The 16,044-nt window shown below is 50.0% G+C and overlaps 1 protein-coding gene and 1 long non-coding RNA gene across 3 annotated transcripts in view; one reads left to right on the top strand and one right to left on the bottom strand.

The window, feature by feature from the left end:
• Window positions 1-1,481: 1,481 nt before the first annotated feature.
• On the bottom strand, window positions 1,482-10,084 carry LOC123479243 (uncharacterized). The gene is made up of 3 exons (XR_006654795.2): window positions 9,987-10,084; window positions 3,255-3,387; window positions 1,482-1,767 (listed from the first exon to the last, which is right to left on the bottom strand). It is a non-coding gene; the product is annotated as an uncharacterized lncRNA (long non-coding RNA).
• The window catches only part of SH3PXD2A (SH3 and PX domains 2A), a 227,841-nt gene continuing 220,743 nt past the window's right edge, over window positions 8,947-16,044 (top strand). The window contains exon 1 of one of the 2 annotated variants that reach the window (XM_045191383.3): window positions 8,947-9,426. In XM_045191383.3, the coding sequence (XP_045047318.2) occupies window positions 9,355-9,426 (72 nt within the window). In that variant the 5' untranslated portion in view covers window positions 8,947-9,354. The remainder of the gene's footprint in view (window positions 9,427-16,044) is intronic. The other variant, XM_071221156.1, reaches the window with a different exon arrangement.

Here is a 16,044-nt window from a genome sequence, read left to right on the forward strand (position 1 = left end):
CCTCCATGAAAGTAAAAACAAGCAAAAATAAATAAAACTCTTTAAATATCTTTTAAACTCTTAAAGCTATACCCATGTAAGTTTACTGTTCCTCATAGTAAGAATGTGAGTGACATTACCCAGGTATGGAAACCATGAAATAAGCCCTGGCTGGTATAGCTCAGGGGGTTGAACCTGGACTTGAGAAGCAAAGGGTCACTGGTTCAATTCCCAGTCAGGGCACATGCCTGGGTTGTGGGCCAGGTCCCCAGTGGAGACCACATGAGAGGCAACCACACATTGATGTTTCTCTCCCTCTCATTCTCCCTCCCTTCCCTTCTCTCTAAAAATAAATAAATAAAATCTTAAAAAAAAAGAAACCATGAAATAAAAAACAGTTTAGAGGAAACATTGTGTACAGTTACATAGTAAATGCTTTATTTTGAATGTAGAGAAAGAAGTGCCCACTTAATAGAAAATTTATTTCTTCCAGCTATCATTACATAAATACTGAAAAAATATTTTTAAAACAGAAATTTGACCCTGTCCTCGTGGCTCAGTTGGTTGGAGTGTCGTCATCCCGTACACCAAAAGGTTGGGGGTTCGATTCCCACTCAGGGCACATATCTAGGTTGCAGGTTCAATCCCCAGTCGGGACACGTATGGGAGGCAACTGATTGATGTTTCTCTTTCTGTCTTTCCCTTCTTCTCTCTCTAAAATCGATAAAAAGATGTCCTCAGATGAGGATTACATAATTAATTAACTAATTAAGTAATTGACAGAGAGAGTCGAAGGGGCCCCAAAGTCTTGGTTTTCCTTGACTAATTCATTGTTCCCTCCACCTAGACTCTGAGCTCCACAAGAGAGGACATTTTTGTTTGTGACTAAATTCCCATTTGAGAAATAAATACTTGAGCACAGTGCTTACTCAGCACAATTCCTGGCCCAGCACAGAAAAGGGACTTGATAAAAAATTGTTGATATTACTTGCAATAGAGTTGTAATAACAGTAACAACAACAGTTATTGTCGCCATTATTATTATCACAATCTTTATTATAGCTGAAGGGAACTTCTGGTACTGACCAGACCAGCCCCCATTACAGACTAAAGAAAAGTTAGAAAACTGAGCTGCACCACCCTCCCCCTGATGACGCAGACCGAGAAGCTATGACCGTCCTTGGCACCTCCAGGTCCCTCCCGGACAAACAGAGGCCGTTCTATCTTCTGCAGTTCCCTTTGCTCCACCCGAGACCATCACTGTCTTCCAAGCTGTGGTCACCTCGTGTTTTCTGCTGCGGGACTTGTAAGGGTGCCCCTCACTCACCACAGCCCTTCACCAGAGGGCCACAGCAATGCTTTGAGAGTGCAAATTAAAAACACAAACACACAACCCTTTTATTATTAGAGAAGGGCATATGCACTATAGAATTTTTAAATGTTTAAAGAAATTATTTTTTAAAAGTTAAAACTTGACATCCCCACCCTCCAAGATTCCCACCATTTGTACTTGCATCTGTGTCTGCCCCACCTTGTCCACATCTGTCACAGTCACGATTTTACACTCACTTCTGGTTTTAAAAACATTGTGCATCTTGGCCTGGCTGGTGTGGCTCGGTTGGTTAGGTGATGTCGTCCCAAACACAGAAAGGTTGCAGGTTCAATTCCCAGTCAGGACACATACCCAGTTTACAGATTCAATCCTGGTTGGGGCGTGCATGAGGAGACAGCCAATAGATGTTTCTCCGTCACAATGATCTCTCTCTCTCTCCCCGCCTTCTTCTCTCTCTAAAAGCAATGAAAAACGTGTCCTCAGGTGAGGATAAAAAACCCAACAACAACAAAAAAGCAATGTGTATCTTCCCCAAAGGTGATAAAACTCCCTGAGGACAAGGGCCTTGTCTTGTTTTGATGGAGGAACTCAAAAGTTGGAAATTTTTAGTTTTAGGTAATAGTTAATAAGCTTAGTAGTTAATGCATGTAAAAAGCTATTGTTTCAGAACTGAGAGCACGGCCCACCCTGACTCCAGGAGGCCACAAGCAAGTCAACCTTTGAGCTCCAGAAGAGACCATAAGCCATCAAGATGGTATCTGAGCCATTGTGTTCCAGGGAGAGACATCCCACAGCCTGGACACAGACAAAAAAAAATCTCCCAGGTCACAGGACACAGGACCCAGATAGAAAATCACCGGATATAAGAATGTTAGGGAAATTGCCAGACTGGATTTTTTGTTTAATTAACCTCTTTCCTGAATTCCAAATCCCTCATCTACACTTTTTCCCCTTGAATTCCAAATCCCTTACCTACACTTTTTTCTCCTTATAAAAAAAGGCTGAATTAAAAGGAAATGTGAGACGGTCTGTTAGGGTACTTAACCCACTGTCTTCTCACATCGCCCGCCATCTGAATAAAGCGCCCATGAAGAATCAATCCCAGTCTCTGCTTATAGTTCTGGCAGTGACTGACAGGCAGCACGCACACTGACTTTCCCATTTCAGCTCGCCCCAAGTATAGCCCAGTTCCTAGCAGAGCAGATGACGCATGTTGGTAGCTTAACAAATTGTCATTGAATGAATAAACATGTGAAGTCCTTAAAAAAGGAAACAATTATTTAGTAACAATAATTTTAATATTGTGGGGTGTGTGGGCCACTCACACCAGCCCTCTTTCTTAGAATTAAATTTACAGCCCGATGAGCTGGTTCATGAGTCACGTTGGTGCTACCTGGCTGAACCTGTGATAATTAATTGGGTCAGGGTGGGCACATGACCCAAGCTGGGCCAATCACTTTGGTTTTCCTGGGAACTGGAATCAACTCCAGAGGCAGTCGACAAGTGACAGGTGTGTCAGGAATTGAGGGACTGGTAGACACTTGGGTGGTTGGGGTCTCCTTCTGTGGAGATGAAGAAGCAGAGAAAAAAGAGTCTACAAATAGAAAAGATAAAATAGACCCGTGGTGCTAACCAGAGATAAGAGATGGAGAAAATGATCTTGTTCTCAAAGATATGCTACTTCCTGGTTCTATTCCAAGAAGCCCAGATGTCTGTGGATAATGAGAATCCACTATACATTGGAAATAAAGCTCTCTCTCCTTTTTTAGCTGGCTCAGCTCAATTTCTAGTACATGTAAACCAAAGCATTTCAACTAAGACATGTGTTGTTCATATATGAGGTGGTAAGATTCATCAAAGCATCACAGTAATCTGTCTAGGGCAACACCTTTTTGATGACAGTCCAGATCCCAGCCAGATTCACCTAGATGGGAAAACTCACCCTACTGAGGCTTCCTGGGCCTTCTCTGGCCCATTGAAAATGAACCAACTCTGGGGAGATTTTCTGCTTGAGCCAGAGAGGGCAGGCTGTGAGCTGGAGCCAGACTTGACTTTCAGAGTCTTGAATCTTTCACCTGAAATAGACATATAGATCCAAAGGGTACAAGGAACAGCAATTTCTGTGACATTTCTGAATAGAGAACTGAAAAGGAAAGGGGGGGGGTGGTCAAACTAAAACCAGACATGTTTTGAGTTGTGACTTCAGGCTATTTAAAGGAACTGCTTTTGAATTCCCCAAGGGATTTTTTTCCCCCTGTTCTTTTTGTCATTCAGTGGCCAACTCAGGGTTTGCTGGCTTCTGGAAAATCCAGGGGATTTTGAAAAAGAAAATCTAGGGTGGCTTATGGTTATGATGGAACTATGCTTACTGATCTTTTACAGTAAGACGATGCTGGTAACCACATACGAGGCAGGAATGCACTCGAAGGTGTGTTTAGTAGTTGAGAGAGATGGTATAAAACCATCCTCGCTCCCATTCCCGAGTGTCTTAAAACACAGTGCGCTAGTTTGGGACAAGATGTCTGGTCAGTATTAGGGATGCAGGCTGGAGTTACGTAATAAAATTTTTTCCTCTGTGAATCTAATTGTGTCCTTGGCCTCTGGAGCCACGCATGTTACCAGATTTCCCTCTAGTATTGCAGGGCATGGTCATTTGCTAAGACTGGAACTTCAAGTGGCTGTGTCACAAAAAATTCTGTTGCATAATGACACTCACCAGAGTCAAAGCTCACGCAGGAGACTGAGACCCAATGAATGGCACCAGGTAAAGAAACCTCTTGAGATTTTGCTAATGAACTTACTACTACTTTGGGAGTCAGAGAGAGGTGGCATCTACCACCAAGTGGTTTGCCAAGTGGGGGGAGAAGACTGTTACTATGGCTGCAGTTAGTGAGCAATGGGGCTCAGCAGACAGGGCTGTTCTGGGGTCTCATCCTGGTCTCACTCCCCCGCAACCAGGGAGAGAAGTCTGGCCAGCAACTGACTTCCCTCTGGAAAGAATGGAGGTAAGGCCTTGCTGTCTACTCCAATTCCAGAGGGACCATCCTCAAGATGCTCCCCATACATACATCCATTAGGGCTGATTTGAAAGAGAGAGAGCAAGAGAGACAGCAGGAGAGACAGAGAGGTGGGTGGGGTGGGGGAAGCAGGAGAGACAGAGAGAGAAAGGAAAGAAGGAGGAGAGAGAAGCAAGCACACCCTGGGCTGCTTACAGCCTATAGACTGGCAGGCCTTCCTGCGGCCCTGCCAGAGGTCAGCCAGGGACGGGAAGGGATACAGCCTGGGCCCGCTGCTGGAGTTAAAGGTGCTAAAACCACTTTGGCCAGGAGGGGGCCCCAAATTTCACTCAAATTTGCACACCTCTGGGTAACAGTCCATTAGACCTCACTAGTTATCCACCATGCTAGGGCATGGAAAGGACTGGAAAGATCACCAGAGACCCAGATACGGGAAATGACTTCAAGGCCACAAAGCTGCGTTGTTGTTGAGCAGGACTAGAACCCAGGCTGGGTAAGTCCTGCTCCCAAACCCTGTTCAAACAAAATCTTCAACATCACTTTCATCGGCAGCATTTACAATTATCTGCTGAGACCCCAGAAAGTTAAAAAAGAGGCAACCATTTATTGAATCTTTTTTATATAGAAAGTCCTGTGCTGGGTATGCAGGGTGGGGTGTGTGTGGGGTGCTGGGGGTGGGGCGGGAAAGGGTGGTGACAGAGTCTAAGTGCAGGGTCCTCAAGACCCTCGGTGGCTTCTTACTGGTTTAGAAGGCACAACCTAAGCACAGCAAAGTTAAAGAACAATAAAAGATGTAAATAGGGGTTCAGTACAGTAGTGACTGAGCTGTCATAAAGCAAAGTACAGTTAGTAACCAAATGAATGATTAACAATGGCCACAAACTTTCTGAGGAGGAAGAGTGAATTAAACTGTGCCTTTGTTTAGCGTTAACTCTTTTCAGTGCTTTCCGGTATATCTACTTTGGGCTGGTCATGAAAACTACAGGGGAGAGGAGGCAGGTGGGCTCTGCAAATGAGGAACCGATAGGATTTGCAGGCGCACAGACCTCCCTGGAGATGCACACAGTCCCTGCCCTGGAGGGCCATGCTACCTCCATGGGGGTCCAGGGAGTGCGTGATGCTTGTGTGAATGGAGAATTGGAATTAGGGACCCTGAGTTCAGGGGAGAGCCATGTTCTGGATCTGCAGGTGCTTGTGAGTGTGCAAAGTGTGCAAAGCATCCTACAACTATGTTTGTGAAAAATCAGATTTTCAGGTAGCAGTCAGTATGCATCTTTATTTCAGATACTCTACCCCTTTATCCTAACTTTTTTGGTATCTTTAGGATTATATTTTATCACTTGAATTCACACAAGGCCCTTAGATTAGAATCATCCCCAGTTCATAGATGGGGGTAGCAAAATAGGGGTTTACCTAATTCTCTCCAGCACTACCAGCTCCTTGGGCAGACGTTTTCAACACAGACCACCCAGGGCACCTACTGTGTGCCAGGCACACTGGGGTATTGAACGAACCGGTCTGTTCTCCAAGGAGTCCTCAGCTAGTCTCAATCATTTCTGGGGAGTGCCAGGCACATGTGAGGCAGGTACTCAGTATATGTGTCTAGAACAGAAAGGAATGCCTAAGGCACTGCTGGGGAAAGAGAAAAAGAGGTTGAAATGTCCCCAGGAAGAAGGGAGAGCCTGTACCATTTTATACTTAAAGACTCTTGGGCATATGGCCCCAGGAGGGAAGAGATTTTCTCCCACAGGTATAAATAACTTCTACCAACTAATCCCCAGAGATCTTGGCACCACAGGGCTGGGGTGAGGGCTGGCACTCAGTTGCACCCCCCAATTGAGGTAATTTGGGAGCTCAGGGGGCGTTAGAAGCACTCAAGGTGTGCTTCAGGATCCTGGATTTAGGAGATGTCAGGTTGTCTGGGGTTTCTCAGGATGGAAGAAGGCCGTCACCTTGTAGGGCAGCACTGAGTCACCTCTGTCTCTCCCCGCCGCCCCCCCCCCTTTCTGGTGCTTGGGGTCACGCTCAGGTCCCAATCCGAAGCAGGGGGGTGAGTGGGGAACCACTGGTGCCTCCTAGATGAGCTGACTGCTCTGCCTGGCAAGGACCCAGGGCAAACCAAGCCCCCTCTTCTCTTTTCCCTCCTACAGCTGAACGCCAGCTCCCCTCACCAGGGGCTTCTCAGGCTGAATTAGCATTTTCAGAATGCTTTGTGGTCCACAGGGGAGGAGGGGTGAGTGCCATTTTGAAACCTTTTACTGTGAACCCACGGGCTGTCTTGATTCACCGTCAGAGGCCTTTTGTCAGAGGCCCTTCCCTCGAGGGGAGCTCAGTGCTGAGGGCCTCGCTGGGTCTACCTTGTGCCCACCAACCGGCCTTGCTGGGGGCGTGATGCCTGGACTCCTTTTTTTTCATCGCTGAGCATTGCTGCCAGATCATCTTCTCCCAGGACCCCTGTTCCAGCATTTACAATGTTTGGTTGTTTTTTTTTTTTTTTTTTTTAATCATCTTCTTTGATAGAGAAGCCCTGTGACTACTGTCTCCTTATTTCCTTCTCGGTGCCTCACTCCCTTCCCTGACCCTTCCCCAGGTAGGCACTGTCCTCCTGGCCCTCGCCTGTCGCCAGCTGGTTCGGGCTTCAGGTTACACGTGTCATGTCTCCTCACTCCACCTTTCCTTCTTCGGCTGATCATTCATTCAACAGACTATTACAGAGTGACTACTGTTGTGTGTAAGTTAGTGTGCTTAGCCCTATGAGGAGTGCGAAGAAGTGTAAGATAATTTAAAGCCGGTCCCTCTGCACGAGGTGCTTTCAGAGGAAAGGGAGTGTGTTATGGACAAATATGCACATGTCCAAGCAGCTGCTGGCCTGGGAGAGTTCAGAGGGGGCCGAGTATTCCAAGGTGCTCCAGACTCTGCCCATCCTCCAGGGTCCGGCACAGGGACAGTGTGCTCCCCGACGCTCTCCTTGATTACCTCAGGCTTCCATTTCCTGGAGTCCTAATCACCTTATGTTAGATACAGCCTAAAGGGGATCCCCGTTTCTCGATGACACTCTCCCCTCTTTGAGAGAAGGGACAAGCATCTGTCAACGGGATTCCGTTATCAGTGCCACAAACAGTAATTGGATTCTCTCATTTTCTTGTGTCCCTAAATGCCTTGCAAGTGAGCATAGTGTAGGTGGGCAATCAATCCTAAAATTCTAGAATTTTAGAGAGTAAATTTAAAAAATTTTGTTTTAAATGTCAAAATCTGTACATGTTAATTATGAAAACAAAGAACTCAAAATGTCCCCATAGGAATAAGTACTGTTAAGAGCTTGGAGTGTATGTAGGAAGGAATCTTAAAGACCATCTAGTTCAGCACCCACATTTTACAAATGAGAACATTAAGGTGACTCTAAATATTTACGCAAGGTCAAATATGAAGATAGTGGCATTGCTTGGTGTTCTAGCATCCTTCCCCAAGAAGGCTGGAGGAATAGTGGGGTACTCATATGAAACAAATGTGTGAATAAAGTCTTAGATTGGTATATGGGTTCTGACAGTGCAGAGAAAATATTAATGCACTTAATTCAGACGTTTTGCCTTGGTCCATGGCCACAAAGCTTTACTGTGATTGCGAAGCAATAAGATTCATTGTGAAAACACTACCTCTTTAAATATATTTGAGACTAGAATGGGAAAAAATGTTGAAATAAATGGGATTAAATTGAATTAAATAGTAATTGTGCTCTAGGTCCAGGGACAGACAAGTGGTTTGGAAAGTCAGTTTTCCATGCAAGAGGGAGAGGTGGTGAGAAAGTCAGAGTCTGGGGCCAATGACGAGCTGGCCCCCAATCCAGTGGGTTTTCCCACCATTGTGTGCTCCCTTCCCTCCTCCCCGCGGGGAGGAGGGTCCCAGGGGAGCCCGGGACTTAAGGCAGCGGTGTTATGCAGAGTCTTGTAACCTCTCTGGTAAATGATGTCACGGGTTAGTTACAGAGGCCCAGATCGATGGACGACTCAGGCAGCAGATCGATCACATTGCCAGGGAGAAATTGATCCTTCGTGACCCGCGGGGGGCAGGTGGTTTATCAAAAGAGGTTCAGGCTTGAAGGATTTAGTGCCAGCCCCTTCCCCACTCCCGTTTCTTCCTCGGGCGGCCTAGGCAGTAACAGCAGGGTAATAAACTACTTTTCGTTAAATAGATCTGGGGTATAGGAGTGAGAGGGCATGTAAAGGTGTGGACAAAAAAACACAAATCTGCTCCAAGACGCAGAGCCAGGGTGCGGGCACGCTGGCTTCAGTTGCCCCCTCCACCCCTCCCGCCCCTTCTCTCTCTCCGAAGCCACCCAGAGTTTCTGGGCCCCGCGAAGTGGCCCAGGGCTGCTCCAGGCCTCCGACTGCGCTTTCGGATCGGTGGGGGCGCGCCGGCCCGCCCTGGTGTGTCCGCCAGGGCTGCAGCCCCCTCCTCGTCGCCCCTCCCCCGGGCCTGGAACCCCTCCCCGCGCGTTTCCCCTCTCTCCCCTCCTCTCCCCTCCCTTCCCTTCTTTGCCTGCCTGGCCCTGCCCCCGCCTCCTGCGCCCACAGTCTCCGCCAGCGCCGAGCCCCCTGGAGCCCGAGCACCGCGAAGGGGCGCCGCCTGCCCCTCCCCGGCGCTCTGACAGCAGGCTCCCGGGTCCCCGCCCAGTCCCCTCGCCGGAGGGACACACCCCCGCCCCTCCTCTGCTCCGCCTGTTCCCGCCGGACCCACCGGGCGGCGGAGAGAGAGCGGGAGGGCGAGCCGGAGAGTGGCGGCGGCGCAGGAGGGAAGGGGAGCGCGGCAGGCCCAAGGGGAGCCGCCCGGGGCGCACGGAGCCCGCGTGCCCTCCGGCACAGCCCCGGCCAGTGCGGTATCCGTGGGCGCTGGGAGCCCCGGCAGCGGTGCACCGGGCCGAAGTGGCGGGTGGCCCTGGGGACCCTGGAACCCGGAGAAGGAGCCGGAGCCCGGACGGGATGAGAAGGTGACGCCGCCGGGGGGCGCCACTCGCTTTGTGGGGGGAAGATGCTCGCCTACTGCGTGCAAGATGCCACCGTGGTGGACGTGGAGAAGCGGAGGAACCCCTCCAAGCACTACGTGAGTACTGCCCCAAACGACTCTGCGGGGGGCTTGCCAGGGACCCCCGGGTGGTTCCTCGCCCCTCTCTGCCGTTAAGTCCCGGAGCTAGGTGCCCCCAGGGCAGCCCTCGTTGTGGAGTTTCTTTGCGGGGCTGTGCTCTCCAGGGACGCCTTTTCAATCCTTCCTCCACTCACTGCCTCCCCCAGCCCCGCGTTTTCTTTTTTTGGCTTTGAAATTGGCAATTGGCTGCCCTTGTCTGTTACAGCGGTGAAGTCATCTGTCCGCCTGAGCGTTGATGGGTGGTGGGGGAGCGTTCGTCAAACCTTCGTCGGGGAGCGCTGTTAGGAAAGAGTACCTTCCCCGCCCTCCCTGGGGGCTCGGGTCGCTCCGGCTCTCACGGACCGCGATGCTTTCCGAGTCCGGCCTTGGGGAAGGAAGCCTCGCGCTCACCCCATGTTCGCGCTGGTTTCTGCCTCCCTAGGCCTGGGTCTGCGGGCAGAGGGAAGCCGCCGCGCCCCCGGCCCCACCTCCGCCTCCGCCCTCCGCCCCGAGCTTTGGAGCTTTGATTTCCTTCTTACAATCATTGCGTCTGTCGGTGTGAGGAGAATTGAGGCTTTTCCTTTTATCCCTCCTCTGGACGTGACCCTTAACCGGGTTCATTTCCTCCAAAGTGATGATCCATCTCCAGACACGAGGAGGCAAATGTTTGCTGCGGTCTCCAAGGAACGGCTGCCCCTCCCCCTTTCTTCCCCAAACTTAATGAGAAAGGGCTAAGGTTGATTGAGCCGAGCTCCGGAGGCCGTGTGGCTTGGCCGCCTTTCATCTCAGCCAGTCCTGTCGTCCCATCCTTCGCACCTTAGGAAGTCAACCGGGTGTCCTTGACGCCTGAGGACGCCCGGCTGATCAGCCTGTGCTCCTGTACTTGGCGCAGAAGAGGCAGGCAGCCGGGCATCCAAAGCAGAAGGCCTGGGTCTTATTTGCAAATTAAGCACTTAAAGGGGCATTTAGACTGCTCGAAGCATTAATTTTAACAATTAAAACAGGCTGTTGGTTGCTGCCCTAGACTGCACATTGATCTCTGAAATGCCTTTTATTTTCCTGTGGGGAGGGGACTGGGGTTTATGCTAATGTCAGCCTCTGGGACTGACTCTGCCTTTGTCACCAATAGCTCTGAACTTGAGGTTTCTTACAGCAGCAAATGGGGCTGGGCTCAGGGTGGAGAAGAGGTAAACTGTGGAGTCTGGTTCCTGGCTAGACAGAGAGGTGGGTGCCCAGGGGGGACATTCCCTGACACGGTCGAAGAGTTGTTCCTTTTTCGTTATTAGGCTCAACAAGCAACTTCCTCTGCTTTTCAAGAAAGCTCTTTTTGGAGGACTTAGGTCACCAGGTGGTCATCCTGCTCCAGGGACAGAAGTCCTTTTGCATTGCACATCCCAGCACTTACTATCAAGTCACCTTCCTAACTTTTCCCCTCAAATGTTGCAGGCTCAGTGTTAGGGGTTCTTTTTTCTAGTCCCCAGTTAAGGTTGGTGCTGCTTCAACAGATGGCACTGTCTGTTCTGAGACCCAGGCATGTGCTCATCCAGCTCTGGATTTTAAGGAAAATATCAAATCTTACCAATCTGACCAACGTGTTGCAAGATCACAGATGCAGGACAGGCCGGCAACAGGCCAGGTGTGTTGTTGCTAAGGCGACCAGGGACCCACTGCAGGGAGCTGAGAAGTGGTCAAGCGCTGGGGCTCTGGGTAACTTGGGGCGGGTTACTTAACTTCTGGGGGCCTCAGTTTCCTCCTTTTTAAATCGAGGGTGATAGTAGTGCCTACTTCATAGGGTTGTTGGGGGAATTGAGTGAGGTCATCTATGTAAAGCACATCGCCCAGTTCCTGGCACGTAACAAGCAGTCATTAAATGGTAGCTTATTTTTGGTGAGATTCCGACTAAGAAAGCACTTTTGAAAAGCAGCTATTAATGGTCTGGCAAGAGGGAAGAGAGATTTTGGGTTTTAAGATTGATAATAACTTGTTTTATGTGAAAAATACAAAAGAAGTCTTGTCCAATTCCCTTGAAACGATCATTTCAGAGATGTTTCCCAGGACATCTCTGTTTCTCACATAAAAATCGACATTATGTTTGGGGCAGAGAATGATGTCACTGAATGGATGGGGTCATATGGAGCCATGAACTAACACTGTGGAAAACAGTTAAAGAAAGTGTTACATGTTGTGAAATTGTGGAGCTGGCAGGGACCCGCAGACTCATTAGGCTCAATCGCATCATTTTGCAGATGAGGAAACTGAGGACCAGATGGGGTCAAGTCACTTGTAGCACAGCTAGTCACAGCACCTGGGTCTAACTGGTCTTTTGCCTATCGTGTGGATTTCGTTCATTGACATATCCTAACTGTAGCTGGGGTTGACCAGGAAGACAAATATCTGGTGGTAGCAAGAGGTCCCTAACACAACTGGGGTGTAAATGCATAGTGTTTTAGGAGAAGGTGCCCAGTAATAATAGAAAGTGTAACACTTTCTATTAGTATTTCTCTAGTAGAGAAAGGTGGGGCCCACAGCAGCAGAAGAAGCAGGTTGGGGAGGCGGTGCCTCTGAAGCTCAGGGTTTCCTTCTTTCCTGGCTCTTGCACAGTGGACACCACACTGCAGAAGGTAAAGTGTCCTGGGTAAGGCGTTCTGGGTAAGGCACTCCGGTGTGGGTAGCTGGCAGGACACACTGTGCCCAAGTCGCATATGGTCTGGCAGCCTCTGCACTGGAGAAGCATGCCTTCTTCCCACCTCTCCTCCACTGATGGTGAATTCTGAGTTTGTGTTTTGGCAAATTGCAGAGCAGAGAGGTTTTATGGGATGTGCACATTAGCTGGAGGGAGCCGATGAGAGGCCTGGGGTCCAAGCGGGGAGGGCTCTGCTGGCTCCAGAACACTGGGAACACAACCCAGAGGTTCTCTCAGGACATCCAGCAAAGGGCGTGCCCTCCCCACGGTGAGGGGGAGCTGCCTGGACACCGAGGGTCTGTGCTTTTGGTCTGTTTATGAAAGGCAGGCATGTGGCCTCCATCGTTTGGATGGTGCTGTCAGCCCCTAGCTTCCCTCCTCCCCGCCAAGCCCCTGCTCGGGGTGAGGTTAGGGGAGGGTGGGCAGCCGCTGCCTCGGCCAGGCTCCCTGACATGGAGTTGTGCTCCTTTCTCAGCTTATGTGAGCTGCCCCTGGGGAGACCTTAGGTAAACTGGCTTTGGCCCCAGACCACTTGTGTTTCCAATGATCCTGATGATGCTGAGTGCAAACTGCACATGTCTTCATTTGCAAGTTAGCCACAAGGCTGTGGGTCCAGGCCCACAGAATTCTTTGCACACCCGTCTGTGTAGGTGTATGTCAAGTCATAAGTTGGTGGAGAGAAGCTCGTTTATCTGAGGCAAACAAGAAATTATTTGTTTGGCTTTGGGAGGCGTTGTGCTTTCACTCTGGTTTCCTTGCCTGATTGTTTAATTCAGACAAACGACGGTCATGGGTGTGCCGATCCTCTACAGGACTCTTTAGGGAATGCAAATAATAGCCAGTGTTGGCATTTACCATCGGAGCCAAACGCTTACTGTGCCTGATTTCATGGGATTCCTACCTTTCACTGAATGTACTCTATAAAGTAGGGTTGGTTCTTTGTCTTTGTACAGATGGGTTAACTGAGTCTTGGAGAAGTTAGAGAATGCTCAGGGTTTCCTAGCTGGTTAAGGCAGATCTGGGTAAACTCAGGCCAGTTTACGTGCAAGGGAGGAAATGAACTTGAAATGGGGCCCTTCCTCTCAGCTGGGGGGGAGACCCGCCTCAGACCTGCACAGCAGGGAGAGAGCAATGCAGGGTGGCACTTGGGGACTGCCTCCCTGCGTGGGACATTCACCCCGTGCTGTGGAGGGAGGCCACCGTGAGGCAGGAGGAGCGGAGCAAATCCAGGATGACACCTGACGCTGTGGAAATAATACATTCTGCCATGTGAGGAGATCATTACAGATTTTTCTTGGTCCTGGGAGCTGCGTGTTTAGGAACTGGTCCCAGACCTATTCACATCTCATCCCGTCAGTTTTCTCTGGGCTCTCAGACTGTGGATCCCACCCCACGGATGTGCAGCGGCGTGGGGAGGGCCTTCTCTGGGCCGGTTCCCTTAGGGAATGAGTGGTGTTGGGCGGATCAGGGTTTGAGTCCCACCTCGGGCTCTTCCTGGCTGCACAGCCTGGGGCCAGCCCCACGGGGCCTCAGCTTCCTTACCTGTAACCTCACAGAGCTCTGGGGAAGCTGACCTGAGACAGTTTGTGGTAAAGCTTCCACTTAGTCCCTGGTCCCCATCACGAGCATTCAGCACACACTGGTTTCCGTCTGGCGTTCCTTATCACCAAAATGCCCCAGTACATTTAGGGTCCTATAGGTGAAGCTGAGAGAAAAGGAAAGACTGAGGCAAAAAAAAGAAGGCCCAGCTGTTCACAGTCGGATGGGAAATTGGGCTTCATGCCCTGTGGAAAACACCCAATGTACAAGAGCAACAACATAAGCAAGGAGCAGCTGTTCGGATCTGGACGGCTTCCTGGAGCTGATGTAGGGATGGCTTCCTGGTAAGTCGTGAAGGAGTAGGGATGAACATATGTTGAGGGACAGGAGTAGAGGGGTGCTCCAGGAAAGGGCTAGGTCAAATAGGCCCCGGGTCAGCGCCCCACATGGGTTAGCACTCGAGCCTGCTTTCTCTCTCTCTGCCACGCACGCGAGAACAGTTTCTTCTCCTTCTCCAAGGAAGGAAATGATCTAGGGGTGATTCACAGGTCTGACAAGGCTCCCTACTTATAGAACAACCAACTACATCCTTCAAGGCCGTTGGGACGGGGAGCACCACTAGCCATTTATCACTGCCCTTTTTAGAGCTGAGTGAGGGTTTGGGGCAGGGGGCAAATCAGGATTGGGATCACCGTGTGTGGTGGCAGGCCAAGGGGAGGGGAAGGGAAGGGAAAAATAAACCTATTTGAGGTCATAGGAGACTGATTCCAGCGCCAGAAATATAAGTGCCAGCTGCTGCATTTTCCAAAGAGATATTCCGGGCCTGGCCTGCGTGAATGGCCAGTGGAGGCTCTGAATTAGAGGAGTGTCATTAGGACTTGTGACTTTGGGTTTGCACAGCCGTCCCCTGGAAATTGCCTTCTAATTTCCTCAGCCTGAGTCACTGACCAGACAATTTTTTGGCTAGAAAATGTCTAATAGGCAACTCTGTTCTCTTAAGCCTCTTGATTAAACAAAGTAAAACAAATAATAGTATTACACATACGGTAGTTACACTTACTCCTCCTGAGTTCTGAGAATCCAGGAAAGGGATAATGGATTAGGACAGGGATCCGGGGAACAGGAAGGGCAAGGGGTGTGTGTGGGAAATGAGGTGGAGATTCTGGCTTTGGAAATAGGTTCTGAGCCAGGGCCAGAGGTTGACTCTGCCACGGCAATTGCCAAACATAATGGAGGCATCCAGTAGGGTGACTGACGTTTCAAGAGTGGATTCCCAGAGCTGCGTGTGACTTCTTGCAGCTGCTACCTCCAGTGGAGTCAGTCACAGGAAGGCAGGTGAATGGAGAGGTCAGGGGCCTGGACAGAGGATGGGAGGCGGGGAGGGTGAACCACCAGAAGGCCCTTCTCATGCCCCCGAGGATCCCCCAGGCACGTTACCTACCACCTGGGCAAAGGTGGTGAGCACAGTCCAGGGAGGATATGATGCACAGGGAGGAGAGGAGGGCGAGAACTACCATACACACACCTATTACGTGCCAGGGAGTGCAGAAGACACCTTTTAGAGGGGATCTTTCTGGAACTTTACAACAACCACTTGAGGTAGGTTGGTGTTTTTATCTCCCCTTTACAGATGCAGAAATTGAGACCAGAGAGTTTACGTGGCCCTTAGTGGCAAAGCTGTGATCCTCACTCTGGTCTCTACACCCACATCTGTGAACTTGTCGCCTTCTTCCCTGTTACAGCTGGGCCAGTCAGAGAGGGGCGTGGACATAACCGCGGTGTCCAGGCAGTGCCACCTGGGACGCCAAGTGCTTCTGGAAGCCTGTGTCATCGGAGAGCACCCGGGCTCTGGTATGCCAGGGCCGGAACCCTGTCTCCACCATCTACTGCTGCGGGACCCAGTGCAAGTTACTTGTATCTCTGTGCCTCGGTTTCCTCATCTGTAAAAACAAACACACAAAAAATGAGGGGAAAATGGGACCTCGCTCATAGGGTTGTGGTGAAGATTAAATGAATTAATACATGTCATGGATTTAGAACTGTCCCTGGCACGTATTAAGCACAACATAGGTATTTGCCATAATAAGTGCTAAGTTTAGAAGAGGGAGAGCTGTCTGTGAACTGGAGCTTCAGGGAAGATTGGCTAGAGAAGGCAGGCTTCACAGTGGGCCTTGAGGAGTAATTAGGATGTGGATGTCAAAGAGTAGGATTTAGAAGGGAAAAAAGAGGGAAGAGCATTCCAAGAAAGGGAAAAGCAAAGATGCTGGAGGTGGAACACGCAGGGAAAGTATGGGCGGAATCCATGAGGGGGAGAGGGCTGAAGGGAAAGGTCAGGTCAGCTCTGAGAGCCTCAAATACGAACTGAGGGAATTCAG

The sequence above is a fragment of the Desmodus rotundus genome, chromosome 4 (assembly GCF_022682495.2).
Source record: "Desmodus rotundus isolate HL8 chromosome 4, HLdesRot8A.1, whole genome shotgun sequence".
NCBI lineage: Eukaryota > Metazoa > Chordata > Mammalia > Chiroptera > Phyllostomidae > Desmodus > Desmodus rotundus.